This window comes from Pseudomassariella vexata (assembly GCF_002105095.1).
Source record: "Pseudomassariella vexata strain CBS 129021 chromosome Unknown BCR38scaffold_1, whole genome shotgun sequence".
Classification (NCBI taxonomy): Eukaryota; Fungi; Ascomycota; class Sordariomycetes; order Amphisphaeriales; family Pseudomassariaceae; genus Pseudomassariella; species Pseudomassariella vexata.
In genome coordinates this window covers 452,600-476,451 of record NW_024467956.1, presented here as the reverse complement: position 1 = coordinate 476,451, position 23,852 = coordinate 452,600, and the positions used below count along the sequence as shown (strand labels likewise).

General features: G+C 49.2%; 6 protein-coding genes across 6 annotated transcripts; 4 read left to right on the top strand and 2 right to left on the bottom strand.

Moving 5' to 3' along the window:
- Window positions 1-8,639: 8,639 nt before the first annotated feature.
- Window positions 8,640-10,921, top strand: BCR38DRAFT_329554 (uncharacterized protein; the record flags this gene model as incomplete). The annotated part of the gene is made up of 2 exons (XM_040854891.1): window positions 8,640-9,415; window positions 9,475-10,921. The coding sequence occupies 2 exons, from the start codon at window positions 8,640-8,642 to the stop codon at window positions 10,919-10,921; spliced, it is 2,223 nt and encodes a 740-aa protein (XP_040720596.1).
- A 1,538-nt stretch (window positions 10,922-12,459) lies between these two features.
- On the bottom strand, window positions 12,460-12,895 carry BCR38DRAFT_479533 (uncharacterized protein; the record flags this gene model as incomplete). The annotated part of the gene is made up of 2 exons (XM_040863164.1): window positions 12,460-12,628; window positions 12,699-12,895. 2 exons carry the CDS (start codon window positions 12,893-12,895, stop codon window positions 12,460-12,462), a joined length of 366 nt encoding a protein of 121 aa, XP_040720595.1.
- A 2,862-nt stretch (window positions 12,896-15,757) lies between these two features.
- BCR38DRAFT_314014 (uncharacterized protein) lies at window positions 15,758-16,408 on the top strand (the record flags this gene model as incomplete). The annotated part of the gene is made up of 1 exon (XM_040854679.1): window positions 15,758-16,408. A coding segment is annotated over one exon (651 nt), but the record flags the coding sequence as incomplete, so codon positions are not given.
- Window positions 16,409-16,744: 336 nt separating this feature from the next.
- BCR38DRAFT_479531 (uncharacterized protein) lies at window positions 16,745-17,064 on the bottom strand (the record flags this gene model as incomplete). The annotated part of the gene is made up of 2 exons (XM_040863163.1): window positions 16,745-16,962; window positions 17,028-17,064. The coding sequence occupies 2 exons, from the start codon at window positions 17,062-17,064 to the stop codon at window positions 16,745-16,747; spliced, it is 255 nt and encodes an 84-aa protein (XP_040720593.1).
- Window positions 17,065-17,965: 901 nt separating this feature from the next.
- Window positions 17,966-19,630, top strand: BCR38DRAFT_358031 (ribonuclease Trv). Its single transcript, XM_040857132.1, has 3 exons — window positions 17,966-18,436; window positions 18,520-18,654; window positions 18,742-19,630. The coding sequence occupies exons 1-3, from the start codon at window positions 18,093-18,095 to the stop codon at window positions 19,175-19,177; spliced, it is 915 nt and encodes a 304-aa protein (XP_040720592.1). The 5' UTR covers window positions 17,966-18,092; the 3' UTR covers window positions 19,178-19,630.
- A 1,393-nt stretch (window positions 19,631-21,023) lies between these two features.
- On the top strand, window positions 21,024-23,596 carry BCR38DRAFT_2169 (uncharacterized protein). Its single transcript, XM_040854203.1, has 5 exons — window positions 21,024-21,121; window positions 21,184-21,566; window positions 21,659-21,909; window positions 21,972-22,120; window positions 22,177-23,596. Exons 1-5 carry the CDS (start codon window positions 21,112-21,114, stop codon window positions 23,340-23,342), a joined length of 1,959 nt encoding a protein of 652 aa, XP_040720591.1. The 5' UTR covers window positions 21,024-21,111; the 3' UTR covers window positions 23,343-23,596.
- The last annotated feature ends 256 nt before the right edge of the window (window positions 23,597-23,852 follow it).

Genomic DNA, 23,852 nt, shown 5'->3' with positions numbered 1-23,852 from the left:
TGTTGTTCGGCGGCAAGCGGTCGCACTTTCCTGCAAGGTTACATGTTGGCTGGCATTCCAGTAACGGCCCTGCGCCACAGGACGCAAGCCATAAGTTAACATCTCTCTGCTCCTGTGTTTGTTTCGATGCGTCCAGTCGTCCAGGCCTAGTGGTATTCTGATTTGATTTTGTTTGCTTCTGTCTGGTAGTGGTCGCGTCGCACATCAACTTTGCTTGCGTATCTTGTAAAATTATTTCTTTGAAGGTAGGAATGAGTGTTTTCTTACTCTCTTTCAATTTCATTTTCCATGCTCTTACTTGTGCGTAGATACAATACTGTAGCGCGCGCCTTTCATACGCTCGAACATCCTCTACTTAATAGACCTTTCAGTAACTATCTTGTCAATAGATTCTGCGCTATTAACAACCAGACGGTAACGCCTAGGATTTACGTAAAGATGAGCACCACGGCTCCGGTGGACACGTCTATGGCTATGAGGACAGTTTGAGCGGCCGTTTAAGCCTGCTGAATACCTAACCCGGCGCTAGCTCCAAAAATAAGCGGAAAGATTATCTATTATGCGACGAGTAACCAGGCTTCCGAAGCAGTTATGAGGGAGGTGCCGGTAAGGAGAATAGCGGCGCTGAGTATCATAAACGGGGTATAGTAGCCCGTTTTCGTACGCTAAACCCGATGATGAAGGAGAACAGCAAAGTATCTCAAGTAGTAGGCAGAATACGGGTTCCTAAATCGAAGACTATCGCGCTCCTGCCACTCGTAGTACCGGTTCTCATGTCGGTCTAAATTCAGAGATCAGAAAGGAGGAGGCAGATCGCCCGTGAAGAACTTACGGTGCGGTGTTCTTGAGAGCCCACGTGGCCGAAGTGGCTCCGGAGTGACTTCTCACCGGTGAGGAATGCCTCAACTAGGCGATAGTGGTGAAACACGTCATATGAATCGCCGCATTGATAATTAAAATAATTCTTTCCATTTAAGAATTACCAGAGGTTGTGTAAACCTAGATTACCATCCCGGGCTTAGATTTGCAGACTTGACACACCAGACTGTAAGCCCGATGCCAAAGAACTTAATAACATGGCTATCCACCAGTTATTAAGTGTTCGGCATATAGAACAGAACGCTTTGGACTTCCCAGATGAGGAGAAACCGACGGTTAGCCCAATATAAAGTCACTTTGACAGTGTTTAGAATTGAATAGCCCCGGGTTGGCATAAAGCTATTTTAAGTATGTGATCCTAGGATCTAACATCGCAATAATATAGTTAAAGCAGACAAAATTCGGCTAATGTGTAGGCGTGAATAAATTAGTTTCGGTATAATTTCCTCCATCTCCAAACCGGAATCGACTGCATCTACCTCCAGGTCTGATATGTTCGTCATATTTCTTTTCTAATATATCTCGTAATGATTGCACCTATTCCTATCCAGAAGCAATATATGCAAAGTCTCAGAACGAGTAACTGCCATACGTTTGGAAAAACTCCCACTTGTAGCTATCCCCTAAAGATCTGTTAACATAATTTTAAGGAGATGATTTCGATTCATATGGTACATACAGCGCTGCATTTATTATCCCGATCACATTTAGATAATAACTTAGCATCCTATGCCAGATTAAATACGCTGCTTTTATCCAAATTTTCAAGAAACGCCTATTGTCCAGATTAACTAACCCCGCCTGAATTAGGATTAGCATAAGGAAGACTATTCCAACAGTCTTATAAGCTAGAAAACGGATTGTCTAGCCAGAAGTTAGAGGGGTTCCACCGTATTTTAAGCAGCTTTTGAACCTCATTTCCTCAGCCCAGATTGCAAGACACACCTGCTTATGTGTTGAAGACAACCAAATACGTATAAAAGCTGAAAGAAAACTAATAAACTGGATTACATTTGGAATCCCGAATACAGATGAAAGGCAAACTGTCGGCCGAAGAGACTCCCCAAGATACCGGATGGCTATATAACCAGAAACACAAGTAATATAACTAACCTATATGCCCTCCAGCGCGAGCATATGACACTGCAGGTTTTCCCTCCTATGCTCTAATGTTAATTCTATCCCCAGTGAATGAGAGCGATGTCCCCGGCGGGAGGTCGTTGGATTTGGTAATGTTATCGAAATTCCCTGCAGGAGACCCATGAGTTAACTTTTCTTTTTCCACAACAATGAAAGAGAAAGAAACCCAAGTCCAGAATCAAAAAAAACATATATACCAGTAACTGAAGATACTCCCCGTGGGCAATGTGCGTTTTCAAATGTTCTTCCGCATTACCAGACGGGAGATGCTGGTGATCGTTGGCGGACCAGCTATAATTTTTGAGACTACCATAGTTTGCAATGTCCGATCCCAGTGAATGTCTATAGAATTTCTATTTCACATCGGCGATTTAATAGCGTTCGTTGTCGACATATGTTCCTATAACCGAAATACTTCTATGGTGTTCTGATATTTTTGGTGGGTGATGACCGCTGCTCGTCTTAGCTGTAGCTATTTTACATGTGTGGCTGGCTAATGTACCTCGACCTTACACCCATATAAGGCCTAGGCTCTGTATATTTCCAGCTAGGGCCTCTTGTTTGCCGATAGCGAGCCAAGCTCAAATACCCGCCGAATGTCACGGCTGGCTTCGTTGCCATAGGCTCTCCTTTCAGAAGCTCAAACATGTAGCTTATCGCCGATATAATTGCGCAAGTTGTGGCCTTAATCATTCCCACCGTGGGATTACCAAAAAATTAGCGAAAGATGGGGATTCTCTGTAGGGAAAGCTAAATCGTTTCTTCGCGCTGCTTGAAAAACTGCAAATAAAAACTGAAAATATCTTTATATTGCTTCTTTGAACTCTACGAGACGGACTTCGTATACCAGAAGGAAGCAAAGGGATCGTAAGTCGGGGGAAGTGACTATAATTTAAGCTTGTTATAAGATATGAGCTAACTGCTACTATAACAGGTCGTACCAGAAGCGTCAGCTTGTATTTCCGGCCAACGGCGTGGACTTGAAATTGATCATTTAAAAATGAACAAGTTCTCAGACCCAAATGATAGATCTTTCAGCTTTCAGAAAAGTCTCGGATGCAATCTTCGAGATATATACTGATCGGAACAACGTAATAAAACGCCTGAATGCTTATAGGTTTGCACAATTAGCACTAGAATCAATGTAACCCTGCTAGCTCTCAGGACATCCTGTAGCATGGTCCCGTTTCGGCGCAATAAGGGCTTCGTCGGGCGCGAGTCCATTGACTCCGAGCTGCTTCGGAGGATTCCCCCGAGACAACAGCTAAGTTTCAAAGTACCAGGCATTTTACAGAGATTTGCAAGCTAACAAGTCTTACAGGGGGTCCTACAGGGCTAGCAGGGACCTCCAGCCCCTTCGAATTGCCTAAAAATACGGCTGTCAGGGACCCTAGCACGGTCAAAATACCTATTTAAGCCTTAGTAACCGTAAACCAACCAGGTCGCCTAACCAGGGCCTCTGGTGAGGTTAGCATCAGTAAACAAAGTCCGGAGAATGGTTAGGGTATTCCTCACCAGTTTGGCATAGTGAAGTTGTTCCGACCCTTGCTTAGTGTTTGGTTCTTTAATGATGAAGTGTTGGATAAAAACCACTCAGGTAGTAGGATTCGCAGCTAAAAGTAGACCGGTTTCGAAATATAACGCAGTAACCAGCTCTAACAGAACATAATTGTCAGGAATCTCCATGATGTAGACGTGTCGGTTGACCAGTCGCGCTCTGGCTGCTCGAAAATATCTGGAGCCAAGCCATATATCCTACTAAAGGATCAGGAGGACCCTAGAAAGTGCATGTTCAGACAAGAGCCTTCCTGGTTTCCATAGTAGACAATATGATAAATGCTATTCAAAATCGGGTTCTCTATAAAATGAACTCGATGGGTCGAGAGTTTCATTTGGGATTATTAGAATCGGCGCATCAAAAAGTGGAAATATAACCCCCGACGGCCCAAGTTTGGAGTTACTTGAATTAGATAACTGAAACTTATACCTGTTAAACCGTCTTGAGAGGCCGCTGGACTGTGTGCACTTGCTCTACGCTGATGACTACGAGTATCTTGATAAGAGAATAAGATTAGACATCTGAAGTCGTTGTGTGAATTCCGACGTGGCCCTGGATGCTTTAGGTGTGGCCAGGGTTTGTTATATCATTCCGTGATAGTTCTCCTCATAATGAAGTAGCATGAGAAGCGGACCAAGTAGCTCGAGCTCACCCGAGCATATGCAACTGTACAATTCCCACGATATATATCCCTAGTCATAGCTATATATCTATATCATCTCCAATAATACGCCTCGCCTTCAAGGTATATTCGGTGGAACCAGGGCTACAAGTGCCCAGAACAATGCTTCTATCAGAGCACGCAAAAGTTGCCATATTGAGTAACTCAGCTCCTGTAGGAAAGGCACCGATGGAGTTTTGCGTTGTGACTAAAGAGTTGAGAGTAAGTGTCGCTAGCTAAGACAAAGCAATTATATAGAGCACATCTTAACTACAAGAACATTCTAACATAACATGTTATTTATTAGTAAATACATACACTTAGTGAACCACTTAAACCTAGAAAAACATATGCGACAGGTTGAAACTGGACACTACTCTTACAATAAACCCTGATACACTTGCAAACAAAATACGGGAAGCCAGGGAAGGTTGGGAAGGCTCGACAGACACTAGATAAGACCCAACGGAGAAGCAGTACAAACTAAGTTACTTTTCTACGATACATATCGCTAACGAATATAGCTACTATAGATGGAGAGACCTTGATTGCATTACTCAGACAGCGATGGAGAGGGCTGGGTAGAGTGAGTATCAAACATAGCAGGGCTTGTGCTAAGAAGGGAAACACCTGGGAGGTAGTGGAGTCAAGTGCGATATACTGTGCTAAACTATCTGATACACAATGCTGATGATTCAATATTGTGGATTTGAACGTCCTTCTTACCTCAACTATGGCCGTAGAAGGCGAGAGCGCCCCATACTGAAGAAGCGAGTAGGTCTCAAAGCTGGGATAGGGGCTAAGATATGGGAAATATGGGGAAAATAGGGGGAAAGTGGGAGGTGGGAAACTCCGAGGATATACAAATAATTTCTACGGCATCTCGACTCCAGATGGGGGTTAACATTTCGCCTGCGCCAGGAAGCACTGCATTGGAGAACGTGTCAGACCTTATAACTACCAAAAATACCTCATTCTACAACGAGTGGGTCCCTCGTCTTTTGACGGTCAATTTGGTCCAACAGAACGGTCGAATGCTTGAGATCAGCGACGACCAGCACGCAAAATCATCCAAGTCCGTGCTGTTTATTACACAAGGTGATTTTATGGCTTTACGGATGCAGAAGATGAGACGAAAGCCTAGGAAGCGAAGAAAGAAGCTGCTTTGCATCGATGAAAGCGTGGGCAACGCGCATCCGGTACAGATCCTGACTTCCGAAAGGAGTATATTGTCCCATTTTGAAGCGATACTGCTACGGCATGTTGGTTCGAACCTTTCCAGGGTCGTTATCTGCAGGTCCAAGGGATGCCGACGTCAAAACTTGACAGGTCGACACGATGCATATGCCACTCCACGGGGAATGCTGTCGATTTGCAGACTCCGCCCTCGCGACTCCACTAAGAGACACTCGGTTTCCTTAGCGAGTCTGGGGCATCAGTTAGTTTCGGACCGAGTCTACTGACGACATGATGTTGAAGAGATTAGCCTGTGGGGGAGACGAGACGACGAGGCGCGCAGGACCTGGGGTTCTCTCCGCACGCAATGGAATCCTCCAATCCTGTGCCGTCGGTTAATCTTGGGCTCTTGTAGCCACGCCGCATATCAAAAGCGCATGTAGGAGAAGGCTCGATTACTATAGGATGACGGTTTTCGCATTGATGGATGAATGAGTTGACGGTTCTCGTACGACATAGTTGTGCTGCGAACCTCCTGAGCAACCATCTGCAGGGTCCTGCCTCCCCATGAGGAACCAATTGTCGCACGATTCCCGCCCAGTAGTACGCATCACAAGTGACGAGTACTGTGAAACCAACTATCGCTTAACATTACCTGAGAACACAGAGCGTCCCAAGGATTGGGAAAATTGGCTGTGACGTGACAGTGTTTGCCTAGCACACTCACATGTCACTAGCCTCGAGTGGCTGCGGCTGACATAAGATGAACGGTGATAGCGGGATGGCCGATGCGGCAATTGGATTCCCTTACCGTTCGATCGATGTTGCTGCAAGTTGTTATGCCGAGGCAAAGACTGACGGGTCCACTGCGCTTTTCCGAAAATCATGGGGGCAAACGTGGTGAAACTGGGGATGAAGCCAAACCGTTCCGCTGGTTCCAGAGATGAAGTTTTTTGCTCGGTGACGCCCACCCACCAAACGATGTTTTGAAGTCGAATAGGGAAACGTCGAGTTGTTGCGTGTTGTTTCCTGCGCTCACTCGATTGTCATGTCGCATGGGAAACCTGCATCCACGAGCGAAAAAGGTTGCAGCCAAGACGACAGCGCTGATCGCGAACCCACTTAAAGCAGGAGCAAGCCGGACGCACGTGCACAGCCCGCCAATGACAGCCGTCAGCTCGTTGGCTGTAACTGCTTCGAGCCTAGCATGAAGCAATAGAAGACACCAAGAAAATTCCTTTCCCTCCTGCAAGTTCCTCAATAAGTGAGCTCAATTTTCCATTCATTGTCCCCACCCACACTTTGGGATTGGCTAGAAGGGCGGGCATGCGGTCGGGTGGTGGAACGCGGAGCACCCCTGTTTCTTGACCCCATTTTTAGGGGTGGATGTTTTAGCGGGAATCCTGTTGCAAATCAATGACACTTATCTGTTTGCGGCAGTCGTATCCCAGCCTGTTCAGTCGACTTGGATGATTCCACTCACCGGATTGAGTGCATGAACATTGGCCATCAAGGAGTGGGTGAACAATCAGATGAATTTTCAACGGACTCGACGAAACTTTAAGCTTTGGTAGATTGTGATCATATTTTTCAGTTCTTGCGCAACTCACACGAATCAGTCAACTGGTTTTCCGAGTACCAACTGGCCTCGAGATGGCGTGGTGCCACGGTACCTCATTGTCCCATGGCCGGCTCCTATCGATAAACTCGGGTGGGTCGACCGGCTGCCTGCCTCTGCCGTATCCTCATTGTCACAGATGCACCCAGCCTCAATCTGCGGACGGATGCGCTGTGTGACGACGAGAGGGTCGTTAATTACAGCCTTCTTTGACGTCTCACGAGAGCTGCAGCATTTGCTTCGTCGAGGGTCGGGAATTAAACATCAGATTTCGTCGCTCCATCTCTTCGTCCATCGGCGCTGGCTGACCTCGTCATGCCATGTCATCCTGTCTTTGTCCACTTTCCACAGTCGCAAGACAAGGCTTCGGGCATGCTTTGCATAGTAGTATCATGCGACGCCATCAAATTTTGCTACCAGGTGGCGGCTCTGAGTCCATCATTAACTGGACGTTGGGCAATTCGTCGTCATTGCTCACCCTATTCTAGATGTCTCCCATCATTGTCGCATCTTGCTATCTTGCTAGGCATCCCCCGCAACGAATCAGTTCTTCCTCCTGAGGTCCTGGGCCGTCCGTGATCTGAGGATAATTGAAACCAATCATGGCCTGGCCTGCTGCTCCGCCCACCAGAAATGCATGAAAGCCCTTCTGAGAAAGACTGGGACAGTGACAATCAACCATCTGAACACTGGGGAGGCGATGGCTGAATCTTGGACCAGGCCCTCGTACTACGTTACCATCGACGCTGAGCGAGTCCGGGCAGTTCCTAAAGTACTACGTACCCTCTTAATTTCAGCTCCCAAGCCATGTGGTAGTGTGCATACGAATCTGCACGGTGCTCGCTGTTGACATCACACGTTCAGCACTACGCCAGCTGCGTCTTTTCCCACTGTGATTGCACGGTATTGAAGACTAGCCACTTGGCTGCTCCTAGGTTGTGCCATTGGCCCCCCTAGTCGTTATTATTCATCGCTTGGCCCAATTCGCGCACTACCGTCGGGGGGCCGTTTCTTCTCGACCTGTCGCCGTCGCCCATTCGCCCATTCGCCCGCCTAGTGTGGGTGTGCCGTGTGGCCCGTTCACGTTTTCCCTCTCATTTCACTCCCAGACTTGTCTCTTCGGCCGCCAGCCAGGCCTGCTTCTCCATCTTTACTTCCTATCCTTCTTGCTACCGCGTGCGTGGAGTTTCGCAATTCGCAACAACACTCCAACAAGTTGTTTTGACCTTCTCTCGACTGCTAGTTGCTTCTCTAGAAAGCCGGGTGCGAGGTTTGATCTTCACTCTCTTCCGTCTCTACAGCGGCCATAGGTGCATATAGTTGCAGCCCAACCACCGCCCCGGTCGTCGATTCCCCGCGTTTTCCAATGAACGCTGTTCCTCCGCCTTGCACATAGCGACGGGCCGATTAAACGAACCCTTCGAAGCCCTCCCTCGCTCGCCCAATTGCTTCCTCCAGTCTCTCCGCAAATTGGCCCGTGAAGTGCGAGACGGTGCTTTGTCCTCCACAAAAGTATAACGCCCTGTCAGAAATCAGATACAAAGTGTCACCGTCGCAACGGCGAACTCTGAATTGAGGAGACCACCAAGACGGCCCAGATCCACATCATGTCAACTGCCGTTAAGAGAGCCTGCGATGCTTGCCATCGCAGGAAGGTCAAGTGTGACGGCGTTAACCCGTGCCGCAACTGTTCCTCGGCTCAGTTGACCTGCACGTACAATGCAATCCCGCAGAAGAAAGGCCCCAAAGGCTCGAGGGCCAAAGTCATCAGCGAGTTACGTGAGACCCAACGAGCAACCAGTCTTTCCGCCAAAGTCCAGAGCCGATTGCAGGGCATCAACAGCCCACCATGCACGCCTTCCTTGTCGCCCAACGCCGGGCTTCTATCCAGCGAGCTCGTCAAGGAGAGCATCGAATTCTTCTTCGGCCACATGTTCCCGGTCATGCCCATTCTCAACCGCCAACGAGTGGAGCAGCAGGCCCTCTACATGGACCAGAACCTCGACACCTACTGTCTGCTCACTTCTATGAGCGCATTCATGTTGCTTCAGCCCGGAATGACCATGCCAGGTGGCGACCCATTGTTTGAGCACCCGGGAGCCAGCATCACCTCCAGCTCCTTGCTTATGGAGGAGACACTTCGAGTGCGCAAGGGCTACGACTACGTTGAGTCGCCTACTCTTAACAGTCTGTGTACAAGCTATTTCTTGTTCGCATGCTGCTACGCCATCGAAATGCACGAAAAGGCATGGTTCCATCTGCGTGAAGCCGCCACAATCGCAACCCTTATGAGCATGAACCAAGAGGAAAAATACCTACAGTTTGACAGTGTGGAAGCGTCTCGAAGACGACGCTTGTACTGGCTCCTATTTGTGACGGAGAGGTATGTAGCCATTTCAAAAGTGTCTCATATGGCTACTGCGGACTAACATGTCGGCACAGGGCATATGCATTGAAGTACGGTCGACCGTTGACTCTTCCGGCTACGTTGAACCCTCCGACGATCACCGACGACCCCACGGATCCGCTCGCACATCAGTTGAACGGCTTCATCCTTCTCGTCAACCTCTTCAGGCCTTTTGACGACACTTTCATGCTGCTGTGGAACAAGACGCGCAATGAGTGCTCCCCATCGTATCTCGCAGCACTCCAAAAGCAACTATCCGAGATGCATCCGGCATATATGAATAGGACAGAGTCTCAGCTGGCCGACATGCGGACCAATCAGCAATGGTTGAAGACGGTTAGCTGGCATTTGAGCATGCAGAACGGATGCGTGCCCCACAACGGCGAAGAGTTGTCCTACCAATACCCCATCGATATGGCCAGAGATTTGTTGTCAATCACGTCCCAATTCCAGACTCAAAGTACTGAACTCTTGGGCGTACCCTTAGTGGGCAAGCTAATGGATGTGACATGCACTCTGACGGACGTTCTCGCAATGCAACCATCGTCGGGCGATCCATTCAGCGTTGGTCCTCAACAGCACCTACAATCACTCCTCCAGATCCTTTCCAGTCTCCGTGGTAACGAGCACCACTTCCTTCCATTGCTCCTCAACAAGGTGCATGACATCCTACCGAGACTAGCCAACCCGATGCTCCAGCGGGTACCGGATAACATCTGCAACATCGACATATTTGATGGATTTGGCAATGCTGGCATGGCACAGCCCCCTGTCTTGGCCGACTTCAAGCCCGAAGCCTTTAAGCAAGAGCCTTATGCTCAAACACCGGCACCTCGGATGGATGAAATGGCGACCGACTCGGGGAGCTCAAACGGCGCACCCACTGCCGCCGACATGAACTCGCCCTTCCCTGGCATGGTCAGCTCACCTGGTGTCATGTCGCCTGGTGGTATCGAATATTCTCATGCGGCGGAATACAATTCCATACCCGACATGGTTCTGAATGGTATGGGACAGGGGCAGCCGGGATCCATGAACCATCAACAACCGCAGCAACCCCAAGCCCCTCCACATCCGCCACACCATAGCTACCAATCACCGGGAATACCATCCAATACCAACATGCATGGCCAATTGCAAGGTGGCATGCACCAACAGCAAATAGGTCACATCCTTAACCAACCGCAGAGCGTGGGGAGCCTGAACCAACCTCAAGCCATGACGGGTGTGAACCATCAGCAGAACAATGGACACAGCCCGCCATACGCCCACATGAATCAAGGTTTGATGAATAACATACTACATCGCCCCCCACCGCAACGTACGAACAGTTTCGCCATGCATCAGCAACAGCAACCGCCAATAACACGAACTGTGGGAGACTTTCATGCTCTACAGAGAGCCAATTCCGAAAGCGTTGCGATGAATGGCTTGGGCATGAGTTCAATAGGTGCAGAAATTGACTTCAGCGTTCTCAGGTAGCGTCGCTGAAGAGGCGTGTGGAACTACAGCGACCAAAGCCCTGTAACAATCCTCCACCCCGGGTGTATTCAGAGTATGGCCAGCAAGTCTCGGGCCGGAACATCAACCGGCTTCTTCCATCTTTCTCCATTTCATGGCATATACTTATATATCTTGCTCTATTTGTCTTTCTTGGCGTCACAGCGCAGCATGCCTGAAATTTGCCGTCATGGAGTACAGACAATTGAGAGCATTTCGCGCTTCGCGGCAGTCTGGAGCAGCATAGGTTTGGGGTCTCAACTTTGGTTCATGGGATGGATTCAAGTTTTTTTGGGCATGGGAAAAACCATGAAACATCAAACAGTTCCCGTTGATACGGGTTATCTGGGGCCTGCTGAACTCAGTGGTGGATAACTAGGGAGTCCCGGGGATTGGTGTTTGGGAGAAAAATTTGGTCCCTTTGTGTAGTCCTTATTGGGCCACATTTTTGCCTTTTTGTAACATGTTCATGGCGGCCGGAAATGCGGATGTTTTAAAGGTGCTCCAGGGGACTTAGACGAATTTGAATTTTTTATGATGGATGGAGATTAGCACGAAGTGAAGATGGTGGGGGCATACCTGGACTTGAGGATGAGTGCGGGGGAAAGAAGAAACGGAAGCAGGTCTGAGAGGTATGCTGGTGCGAGGAAGGAAGGATAAATACACTGTAGAAGAAATTAGGTTTTAGGTGGCCAGTCAAGTCGAATATTTAGACAGTATAACTTAGTCTTGAGCCGATGCTGAATGTATAGATGCGATATTGTACGATGAGTTTGACTGATGTGGCCTGTCCTTCTTTAGTTTGCCCCGGCCGCCAGACCCTACTTGCATTCTGACTGAATGATCTGGATTTGCTGCTCATTGGGAATAGGTGGCAGGTCAACACTTGGACTTGAAGTTGCGGTAATTCGGGTTGCCAGCTGTTGAACTGAAATGGAATGACACCTGAGTCGCGATATGAAGTCTGGAGTAACAGCTGATCGTGCCCGGCGTTCACATGCGGTTCGCTTGTGCGGCATTTGGCTATTTGTTTGGAAACCCGCCTCCCTAGGTAGGAGCGATAGATTGCAACTATGGAATAAGGTACAAAGACTACACATAGTATATAGTCGTAAATAATAGTTCCGCTTTCGAGAAACTTCGACGTTAAGCACATGAATAGGGGTTCGGCGTGGGCGACGCCATTTACTATCTGTCACTAGGACAACTCAGCTGATGTTTAGTCGCCCCCGCATGGTATTGTCAAGTGTGGACCTGAGGCAAGAGACCTGACTTCGTGTATTCGCAGAAAGTGACTACCCTATTGTCTCTGAATATTGACGTTCACCTAGAGAACCTCCCATTGTTCTGTTCTGTGAGCTTGGAGGTGACAATGACACTACTGAATATACCCTGACCACACTGCAGCATTGTTTTTGGAGGATATCACAAGATCTACTCAATACACGAAGTATACTGTGATGTTTGGCCTATGTATTTTGTGGGCCGACAATGCCATGTTGATGACCGCCTTTACTTTACTACTTCTTAGCTGCCGGTCTCCATACCCTAATGAAGCAATCCGTGCGAGCACCGACGGTAGTATCGATAGGGCCGACGTAGTAGTTATCATTGTCCACACCACGTTTCTTAGCGCCGTTCTTGTCCATGTTCATAGCACCGCGTCCGCCACAGATGTGGTTGTTGTCACTGCCGCAGGTCATATCGCACTGCATAACACAGCTGGGACGTCTGGACGCGAGACTTTTTACTGCCACACCAGCGCTCACGGCTGTACTCGGACCCGGTACAAAGGGGCAGACACATATAGCCACTGGCCTCGCGGTCGTAGTCGATGCCTGCGAGGGAGTACTTGTTCTTGATGCAGAAGGCCTTGCATAACTCGATAGTCATGGCGTCATCTGGGGAGGAGAGACCCGTTACAGCACGTCTGGGGATCTCGGTCGCGCAAGCCATATGGATTTCCAGTTGTTGATGGTCTAATCCACCAAGGGGGTACCTGTGAAGAAGACAGGAGACTAGCCGAGGACCTCCGCCGGGAGGGCGAGGAGGAGAGTGGAGGTGGGTGAATAGATTGTGGATGTGTCATAGCATGGCCATTTCCGGATTACTTACGACCAGCTGACCTCGGCTCTTTTGTCCGAGATATCGTGAACTCTGAACAAACCACGGCACGGATATAACGACTATTGGAATTAGTCGTAAATGGTCATCATCGCAAAGAAAGTCTTGGTCCATGAGTAGCACGAGCAAGGCTCATTGAAAGCCTGGCAACAGCTTATACTCTCCAATCGGTGCCCATCTATTTCCTTCAAAGAGACTCGATAAAGCAAGGGAATATTTGTGACTTCCATTGTGAGCTTCAATCTGGTGCAGGTTTCGGGACGTGATATATGTTCTGGGGGCCAATTTAATATCAAATTCTGGGATATCAAAGGGTATACGGCTGGAACGGCGCAAATGCCACAGCGCGGTCCATATGAGTGTTGGACAGAATGACTCGAGAAGAGTTTTGTGAGAGATCTTTGATGGGCTTTAGGAATTGGATGAGACCGCGTATCTTCCGAGTTACTGTCCGTCCTGCCAAGGCGAATATTGGCCGGTCTGTGTCTCCAAAACCTTATTGAGAGGCGCTGTGGCTTTGATCATGCAAAGACACCTATATCATCCTTGATCGGTCGCTAATAATTATACATCAGAAGGATGCATGAAGTTGCACGAGATAGCTCACAAGCATCAGCCACGTAACAGTGACGTCGAGTCTAACATGAACAATCCAGGGATACGCTGGTAACAAAGAATTTGAGCAAGATTGAGCTGAATTGAGTATATCCAGAGCACTCCAAAATAATTACTTGAAATGTGGCTGGAAGACTTTGTAAGCGCCTAGTCTAGGTCCCTGATTTCGCACTTGGGAGCGGTCAGTTCGGGTTTCATTCAATGTTCAAAGCACTTACCAGCTTGATCGTGCTAGGCTGCTGAGTTGCACTAAGTCAAATTAGTATACTTGAAATATTCTTTTCCCACACCTACTAAATGTTGTGTGCGAGCTTCACCCCTATTTCTCAGCCTCCACCGCCTCCTCACAACCCATGAAGACATTAGGGCTCCACTTGAATATCCACGGGTACTTACCCTCCGAAGAACAGTCTCTGGGACCAGTAGGAAACGACTGCTATCAGCGATCCTGCCGCTTCCCTGCCGAGAATAGTCGATTGTTTGGAAGCCCACGATATCGTTGTTTGAAGAGACTTTATTCGTGTTTGCATACCCACCGCTATCGTCGGATCTGATTGTTAACACACTTGGTGGGTAATCAGACTAATGCGATATGACTGAGGATAATTAGCAATGATTTGTTTTCGGTGGAAGAGCCCTCAGTCGACACGCACTGTATACAGCTGCCGTCTACAATCCATTGTTTGCAAGAATTACTTATTGACGAGAAGCCAATGCGATTGACAGACGGCGTGGTACCAAATTGCTTTGTCATGGATATATGAGGGGTTTCGACCTTAACGCCCATAGTCGCAAGCAAACAAAGGGGGAGGGGGGCAGCAGGGGTTGCGGCAAGATTAAATGTGCCTCTGAGTGTGAGTTAGATGACAGGAGTTTAGCATCAGTTAGTTGAGATCTCTAGGTCACTTGGACTGGAAGTAACGCAGTCCTACAAACCTAGCATACAGCCAGGCCCAGTGCAAGTCATCCAACTTCTTACATATCGGCTTGCCTAGTTGCGCTTATTAGGATACTACAGGTATTCCTTGTGCACCTGCTCAATACTGAGGTATGCAAACTCGAAGGTTAGTAAATGAGCACATCAAATCAACTTACACCATTGATACTTATCAGATCCACTTGAGTGTTTTATGGTGCTAAAATTGTAAGCATAAAACAGCAACCAAACCATCATCCCTTTATGGCGAAAGTGAGTAAAACGTGCTCTAGCAATATAGACATACTAATATGTTTATTTTTCCTTTGCAGGCATATGTCACGTGCCCCCTCTGAACAGACACCATTCGTAGACAGACGCTTGTGCCCGCAACTCAAACGATGCTGGGAGCAACTTAGAAGTGGTAGACAAATTAATCTAGATGGGACACTGAGATGTACTCAATTGCGTACGGCTGTTGACTGCATACAAATGTAGAGTTATCCCGTATTATTCCATCCTTGGTCGCGCTGTTTATTTGTCAATCACTTACACCCCCGAACAGGCACCCACATAGGCGCCCCTGCCAGCAATCGGGACCGGGGGCTGGAGTTTCCGAAGATTCCCCGCCGATGCGTAGCGCCTGCGCCGTCTTTTGAACTTGAGCTGGACCTATCCCGACCTCGGCTTGCTAACAAACCACCTCCAGTCCAATCAACCTAGAACCACGAACGACCATTCTTTGTCTTCCTTGGAGCATGATTCCATTGTTTTGGAAGCATCCTTTCTTTCACTGCTCTATGATTGGTAACTCTTGGGACATCGCCTCTTCGTATTTGCTTAAGATGCACTATCCTTCCCGACGACCACTCTAGGCGAATATGGTTGCTCTCAACCCCCCCAATAAGTCCTCGGAAATGCAGGGCCTCGCCAGCTCCCGCTGGGCGTCTGCCCAATCGCACCAATGGGTCCGGCCTGGCGCCCAAGGAAAGGATTTCCAGGAGCCGGCAATCCATGTTGCTCGACCTGATGCCGATCCAGTGAATTTCCAGGAGCCAGTACCCATGATTCAACCTGATGGCACTCCAATGGATTTTTGTGAGCAGATAGGGGAATCTGCGCCTCTAAACAATGCACTCTTGCCGGCCGTCGACCCAGCTTTGGCCTTCGAGGAGTATAGGCGTTACACTAAGATCATACAACGCCTACACTGGAAAGGACGCTTCCTGCAAGCGGGATACGATCAGGCCATAACCCGCATCGGCCGCCATCCGGATGAGATCGCCCACGATGAGATGCAGTTCAAATTAGACTTTTTTGAGTGTTACATGCTCATTGAACGCGCCCTCGTCCACCTACTAGGTGTGTGGGGCATCCAGGTCCACCGCGAACTTCTGAACAGTGTCCACAACCGGTTCAGGAGCAAGAACGGTGGTGGACCCGAGCGGTATCAACTCACACACCGATACCATGCCAATGTTCTCGGTGCTCTTGGAAACCCCCAAAACCCACTCTTCCCAATCTTTGGTACGGGGGAAATCAAGAGACAACTCGCCCGAGCTAAGGAGCTGCGCAACCGGTGGAAGAACGGCTTAGACGACTCTGGTTACGCGCCTGCACCCTTGGCGACCTACGAGCTAGACATTATTCTCTCCACAATCAAGACCGGCCTTGACCAGGGCTATGCTATGGCACAGGAATATTTGGGTATAGCCCCACCTTCGACGAGCGGGTTGTCCAACCCGGTGCATTGGAGTCAAGAAGAGGAAGACTGGAATTTTATGGTGGATGCGATGGATTGGGAAGCTGTTTGAGAGTCGCTGGGCTGCTTCCCGGGCTATTCATCATAATAGATTGGGATCCGGTACGGGCTAGGAGGCATCGGCGTTCAGGTTAACCAAATTGCATTAGACATCAGCGATACCCGACGACATTGGTTAGAACGGCAGAGAAGGAACTTGGTTTGACGGAATAGGTCGATTCCCTAAATCGAACACACTTTTAAGGCACATACATTTGTCTGTCCATTTATGTGGCCCCCGATCTCCAACCTCCAACTCTTACCGGCCCTTACCAAGAATCCCAAACATCCATCCAAGTTGGACCTCACCGCCGCCCAAGGTGGCATCGTTCCCCGGCGCAGTTGGGTCTCAATTCCCCTCAGTAATCGTGTCCACACGCAGACAGGTGATGGTTGAACTGGGGAAAGTAACTCCCACCGTCGTCGGCGCCCTCCACGTCAGGATTGTGGGCCAAATGTTCAGGGTCGCCTTGTCGTACTCGTCAACCACCTGGCCGGTGTTGCGAGGCGGCCGGGCATAGAAGATCCAGAGACCGGAATTGGTGATGAAGGCGTGGGGCTCGAGGACTTTTATGCGCCGTCAATAGGGCTATCTAGTTGGAGAAGGGGCTCAGGGGCACGAGACTACTCACCCTGGGTCCACAATGTCCGCTTCACCAGGAATACCATTGGAAATAATGGGAAAGTACCAAGGAGATATATTACTGAGCGACATACTTCCATTACTTACACTGTAGACAAGCCGGTCAACATTTGGACCTGAGGCAACGGAAATAGCGAAAAGGATATGTGCAATCGGATACATATATATTGGCATGTAAGCACGTGGAAATAAGCATATCGTATTCCGGAAACTGCATTCTTGGAAGTTTGTCCCAAACTGCAGAGGTGTGCTGGAGCCTGCGGAAGTAAGCCGACTCCGTGACAGAGTGCCACATACGAATCAGATGTGCATTCTGAGCCACTTATACGACGCTCACCATGAGTAAAGAAGAGCTAAGACAATACCGGATAGCCATCAGCCACCCCATTGACGATGATCACCCCACTGATCTCCACGCACTCATTGTGGCATCGAAGTTCACAAGGATAGCAGACAAGAGTCCAGAAGAGCATTCATGCCACTTGAAGACTGAACTTGCCCGAAAAGGCAACATCACCAGCTTGCAGTGTGACAAAATGAGACATCGCTTGGCCATCCATTGAATGGCGATGTGAGGATAAGTGAAGCCGTGTCTTCTGTAGGACAAGACCTGTACCCATAGCATCTAAAAAAGTAACTCTTGAAACCACGGCCTAGGCAAGGGTTTATGGCTCGCAGGGCGCTGACGTCAAGCAGCTTCGGGCATCTGAGATGTTTGATTGGATTAGGTGCTGAAGCTTGATAAGCGTATGCAGTGTTGAACAAACAATAGGAATGGGTGAGTATTTCGAAATGGGATGGATGAAAGATTAGATGAGTTTGGAGTTGAGGTACGAACGAGGACAAGGCTTTGAGGACGCCCCACCGTATTCTCTCGCCGGACTCGTAAACCAATGAACAGCGCTTGTTTCAGCCACAAAACCTGGAGTGTAGCCTTATGCGCCGCGTCGTCATTCCATGCCAGGCCGCGAGGATCAGATGCTCCATTACAGCAACGTGAAGCCCTCGCCATTGATCCTCAAACAAACCTACCAATCCAAACTCACATCCTAAAATGGCGCCTTCAACCTCCTTACGGTCTGTACTCGCCTACGCTGGCAACCTCGTCTCGCAAATCCCTCTCCAGCTGACAGGCGGCGGCGTACCGAATCCGCTCTCCTCTGTCTTCGGCCCCATCGACAGTACCTCCGACTCCGGCTCCGCCACCATCACGCCCTACGACCCATTCAACGGCGCGCCTTCGTGCCCCGTCGACGGCCCCATAAGTTGTAATAACCAGTCGGTGGCCGATTCGTGCTGTTTCATCCACCCCGGTGGCCGGCTATTGTTGACGCAGTTTTGGGACGAGGAGGTACACGTCGGGGGTGCGGAGGAGGATTGGACTGTACATGGGCTATGGTGAGTGCCTACTTGCTAGCTACATATTGTGGTTCTTGCTGCTGAGACTATTGGGCTGATACTGATGCTCTTGCTTCCCGCAGGCCCGACCTTTGCGATGGGTCGTACGATCAATACTGCGGCATGGCGCCTCATTTCAACAACATCACCGAGATCCTGGAACACTACGGTCAGGGCGAGCTGATTGGGTACATGAACCGGTACTGGGTAGCCAAGTAGTAAGTGCCCTCGTCGAGGAAACCAATCTGGGTCAAACCGCTGTAGCAGCGAAAGCGACAGACAGAGGGCTGACTTTTGGATTTCAGTGGCAGCAATGCTCATCTTTGGGCCCACGAATATAACAAGCACGCCACCTGCATCAACACCCTCGCGCCCTCGTGCTACGGCGACAACTACAGTCCGGGGCAGGAAGTCGTTGATTACTTTGCCAAGGCATTCGGACTGTTCAAGATGCTGGACACGTATGTCATCCTGCAGCAGGCTGGCATCGAGCCGGATAGCGAGAAGGTCTTCGAACTCTCAAAGATACAGGATGCGCTGGAGGAGTTCAGTGGCGGAAAGGTCATTTTGAACTGCGGGGGTCGGAGGCATGATATCTTGCATGAGGCGTGGTATGTATACTTTGTCAAGGGTAGTTTGCAGAGCGGGGAGTTCGTTCCTGCGACGGATAGCTTTAGGGGCGATCATGGGAATTGTGCTAGGAATGTGAGGTATTTGCCTAAGAAATTGAGGGCGCACTAAGCGTGGGGGCTTGGGATTATGGGCATGGCATGGTGCGGCGTTGTGGGAGTTTAGTTGGAATTGCGTAATACTACGAGGAACGTTGGATAGAATGACATCGCTAGTAAATATAAATATTGAGGCCCATCGCCCGGTGTCTACTCGCCTTGGGAGTATGGCGACATGTGTTGAGTACTAGGAGAAATTCTCGGGCCTCCAGGTTTTCAATTTGCGTACTACACATATCTCTATCCTGACTGAGATGGATGTCAAATGTTAACCTTCGGACACATTCCATGGTCATCATTCCCTGCAGTCTTTGATGGCGCCATGCAAAGTTTTTAAATCGTTATGCACGACTCCGCAAGTCTGGCACCTGTACCCTTTATCCTGAAAGATGATAGATTACGAACACAGACAATCAGAGAACGAGGGATTCTACTGATATGAAGACGCAGGCGTAATTATACTTTCACCACGCTCTCGGTATTCTTTTCAAGTTATGCCGTGCCACTAGTAACTCAAACACCATTTTATGCTATTGTAACAACGGGCAACAGAGGGTAATAAACGGCGTGTCCGACAATGTTTTGATAAATCGCAAATACAAGAAAGCCTAAGTCTTCATCCGCCGGTCAATATTGCCTGGTCATCACGCGGTATCGGGTCCTGGCCAGATTCATGATGTTGCAATGCCGATGCAAATACGCTCTCGCGCATCAAAACCCGCATGGCGAATTCATCATTTCACGAGTGCAGACGCAGGGCAGTGGAGGATTCGTTCGTACGTATCGTTGTCTAGCCGCGCCTATTGGAGAAATGGTCAGATCCTTGGCAACGTAGGATCCGCTGCAAATCTTGAGGTGACACGGAATATCTGCATGGGAATCCTATGTGGCTTGTCTGCTTATGTGGCAACGTTGGTAGTACAGAGATTGCCTGTTCAAGTAACACTTTCTAACTTTTCAACTCGAGCCAACTGCATGGCTGTTGGATCAAGTTGAGACCATAGAGACAAGCTGAGACGAGGTTTGAGTAGAACAACTATGACTGCACCGAAACGAAGTGATACTCTATCTCGTCTTTACATGGTCATATTGGTAGTTATAAGGTCTGACAACGTAAAGAGCGTAAACTGACAGGTACAAGAACGCTCTAATAAGGCACAAAACCCAAGTTCTTAGCAAAAGTTCAGCAGGTACTTAAAACATAACAGAGGACTAGTGGCACACAGTCCACTGGCGGAGCCCTAGTTACTCCGTAACAATGTACACTAGTTAGATAGGTAACATTCTACCGTTACACCTGACGTAGGTTAACTTAGCTCAATCAACATCACAATCCTCCATGAAAACATAACGCGCTCCGAGGTTCAACATATGTTGAACCTATCCGATAGCGGTACCTAAGAACTTAGGTTTTGTACCTGGTCGGGGAAAAGCTCCAACTTAAAGCCTATGCTTATCTTAGCTGACCGGACAGGGTTGAGGTATCGGTTGGCAAGGACAATGGCGGTGATATACGCCACGGCACTCGAGGCATATCGCCGTTTCGGAAATTCTGTTCGGTAGCAACAGCAACAAGTTTGCACCCGGTGATGCGGTGGACTATATGGCACCAAGCAGTGGACGAAGGAGAACGCTTCCCCTCATTTGGTCGAAAGCGAGTGGGATGTTATATCCGGGTACAACCGGACAACGGTTGGACCGGAATTCAGCCCCGTATTTATTTACGTTGTTTCTGGCCAACTGCCCTGTCTTTGCGATTGGGCAAGCATAAATACCATGGCGAGCATTGCCTTGGTTTGCCGATGGTCGGCACGGGCAATACCGGGTTATATTTGTATTTACATATAGCCTTTTTCCTCTGTCTTCTGACATTTTCACTGGTGTTTCAAGTCTCAATTTGAAACTTCATAGTCACAGCACTACAGTTTGGCCATACTGAAACTGGCTATGTCTCCCAGTGAGCGAACTCGCAGTCACCCATTTCATATTGTACCTTGTGAGCTGACATATGGAAAACAGCCATGGACACGGCATCATCTCACGATGAATACCCCCCAAAAGCCAATCTACGCCAGAAGCTGAAGCAGCACCCCCTGCCCGTTATTGATCCGGGAACCGTGGACCCGGCTTCAATGGAAGGCGATGAAGCCACCAAGCAAGTCTCAGCCGTGCTGAACGAGCTAAACGCGGCCCTCGAGGCCAGCGATGCCGAGAGGCTGGCAAGCTGCTTCTTCGATGTCCAGTCGTACTGGCGCGACCAGCTCGCGCTGACCTACCATCTGCGTACGTTTTCCACGCCTGACGTGATCGCAGCAGCTTTGCTGGAGACAAAGAAGCTACGGTTCGCTGGGGAATTCAAGGTTGAGGGGGGCGCGCAGTTCGTGCCGGCTACGCCAGTTTTAGTAAGTTAGAGGATGATATTCCAATGCTCTGAAACACAAATGATGGGATTAGAAGGATATGCATTTGACCGTTTTCTTATTCCTCGATATAGCAATTCATTGCCTGTAGGCTGTCCTTTAGAACCGGCTCGCCAGCCGCTAACTGCAGGGGCAGGATGATGCTCATGCCCGTTAAAGAAGATGGTGGCGGGAAACTCACTTGGAAAATTTGGACTCTGGGTACCTGGCTTAAGGATCTGGACGCATGGCCCGAGAATGAGGCTCTGCTTCAGTCGCCAGGCAGGAAGTCGGATGCCCTGGAGACCTTTGAAACGGACGTCTTGATCGTTGGAGCCGGAAATTCGTGAGTGAACAGCTTGAATACGGATCGAGGATTTATAAAACCAACTAACCTGCTTGATGTAGCGGCGTTGCTCTTTTCACGCGCCTCAAGGCCCTGGGTGTTGGCAGCGTCATGATTGATCGGAATGCCCGTCCGGGCGACAATTGGGCACTGCGTTATGAGTGCATGCGGTTTCATGTGCCGACATCGTCCTGCGAGTTGCCCTACATGAGTAAGTATATTCATGATTACTGGACGAGAGCCACTGATACTGATTGCCGCCACCAGACTATGACGAGAACCTCCAAACTCCTCACTTCTTAACTCGGGATGAACTGGCCGAGCAGGTAAAACGATACGTAGCGGCCTTCAATATTGACATCATCCACTCGACCACGATCAATTCGACGGTGTTCAACCAGTCAAGTAAATGCTGGACCGTGAAGCTCCAGACCCCCACGGGTATTCGCACTGCGACTTGCAAGCATCTTGTCCAAGCAACCGGCATCGGCTCACAGAAAATCTACCTCCCACCCATGCTCAACAGCGAGCTATACCAAGGCATCAGCATCCACTCGCAAAAATTCCAAAGCGCCAAGGCCTTGCAAGAAAAGGGGGCCAAGTCCGTCCTCATCATCGGCTCGGCCAACACCGCCTTCGACGTGCTCGAAGACTGCCACCGCGCCGGTCTCAAGACGACTATGAACGTCCGTTCGGCGACCTACATCTGCCCTACCGAGTACATATTTGCCTCCAACAACCTTGGCGCCTATGACCTCGGCGTTGAGCAGGCAGATATACTCTTCATGACCGGCCCAACATTCGTGGATGCCCAGCTGCTCCGCGATACGTTGGCGCATTGCGCGAGTCAGGAGTCGGATCGGTACAAGGACCTCATTGCGGCTGGGTTCCCAGTGATCGATGGTCGGAACGCCGAGGGTGGGTTGATGTATCACCTCATCGACCGTGCGGGCGGGCATTACATGGATATGGGCGGTACCAAGCCCATTGCCGAGGGCAAGGTGGACATAAAAGTTGGTGTTGAGCCTGTGGGGTACACGGAGACAGGCCTGAGGTTTTCGGACGGAAGTACGCTTGATGTGGACGCGGTTGTATGGTGTACTGGGTTCGCGGATAAGGACGTGAGAGATACTGCTGCTGAAATTTTGGGAGGGGCTGATGAGACTGCTACGGAGGGCAATGACGAAGCAAAGAATAGCCTGGGGTCTCGGAACGTCGCATCCCGTCTCGACGCTACTTGGGGTGTGGATGAGGAGGGCGAGGTGAGGGGCATGTGGAAGCGTCATTTGCGCGTGGAGAATTATTGGGTTACGGGTGGGTTTACGCAGCTGCAAAGGTGGCATTCCAAGACACTGGCGTTGCAGATTAAGGCGGCGCTTGAGGGGATTCTGCCAGAGGCTTATAGGGATACTCCTGATCCCAGGAAGGTGTGAAGGGAATAGTAAGGGAGTGGAGGAATGAGAAACGAAATGAACAAGCCTGGATACGAATATAAAGGAGTGTGGTCTAACATAGGTTTTCTAGTATCAGGACCTTGTTAGACAGTGGTATTGTCCCGGATAATTGCAAAGATTGAGAACTGGCGGTAATGAGCTCTCATCCTCGTGAAATTGAAGAGTCGGGCTTGTTTATAGCATCGGATCCACGTGTTAATTAGCCCCTGAACTTATGAACTTCTGAAATTCCAATATTTAGCTTTGAAACTCCCAAATAGTCAACTGCTAATTTCAGGACTTAGTTGTAACGGGATTTCAGGTTAATGAAGTTCCTGTGATGACAAACGGTTGATCGTCTTACATATATGTCGCTCATACGAAGCGCCGTAGACGGTTCATATCTGGGATATCACAAATATTTTAGGTGAAATAATCTTGATATTAACAATGCACTTGTCTATTGTGCATATTTCAGCAACTAATTTCCCAGGTCCCGTTACTTGGGAA

Excerpts from the sequence above, each read along its gene's own strand:
- BCR38DRAFT_358031 (XM_040857132.1), top strand. The coding sequence starts at position 18,093 with ATGGCGCCTTCAACCTCCTTACGGTCTGTACTCGCCTACGCTGGCAAC. Across the intron at positions 18,437-18,519 it reads TGGACTGTACATGGGCTATG|GCCCGACCTTTGCGATGGGT; the intron begins GTGAGTGCCTAC and ends TGCTTCCCGCAG. Across the intron at positions 18,655-18,741 it reads CGGTACTGGGTAGCCAAGTA|TGGCAGCAATGCTCATCTTT; the intron begins GTAAGTGCCCTC and ends TTTGGATTTCAG.
- BCR38DRAFT_2169 (XM_040854203.1), top strand. Across the intron at positions 21,910-21,971 it reads ATCGTTGGAGCCGGAAATTC|CGGCGTTGCTCTTTTCACGC; the intron begins GTGAGTGAACAG and ends TGCTTGATGTAG. Across the intron at positions 22,121-22,176 it reads CTGCGAGTTGCCCTACATGA|ACTATGACGAGAACCTCCAA; the intron begins GTAAGTATATTC and ends TGCCGCCACCAG.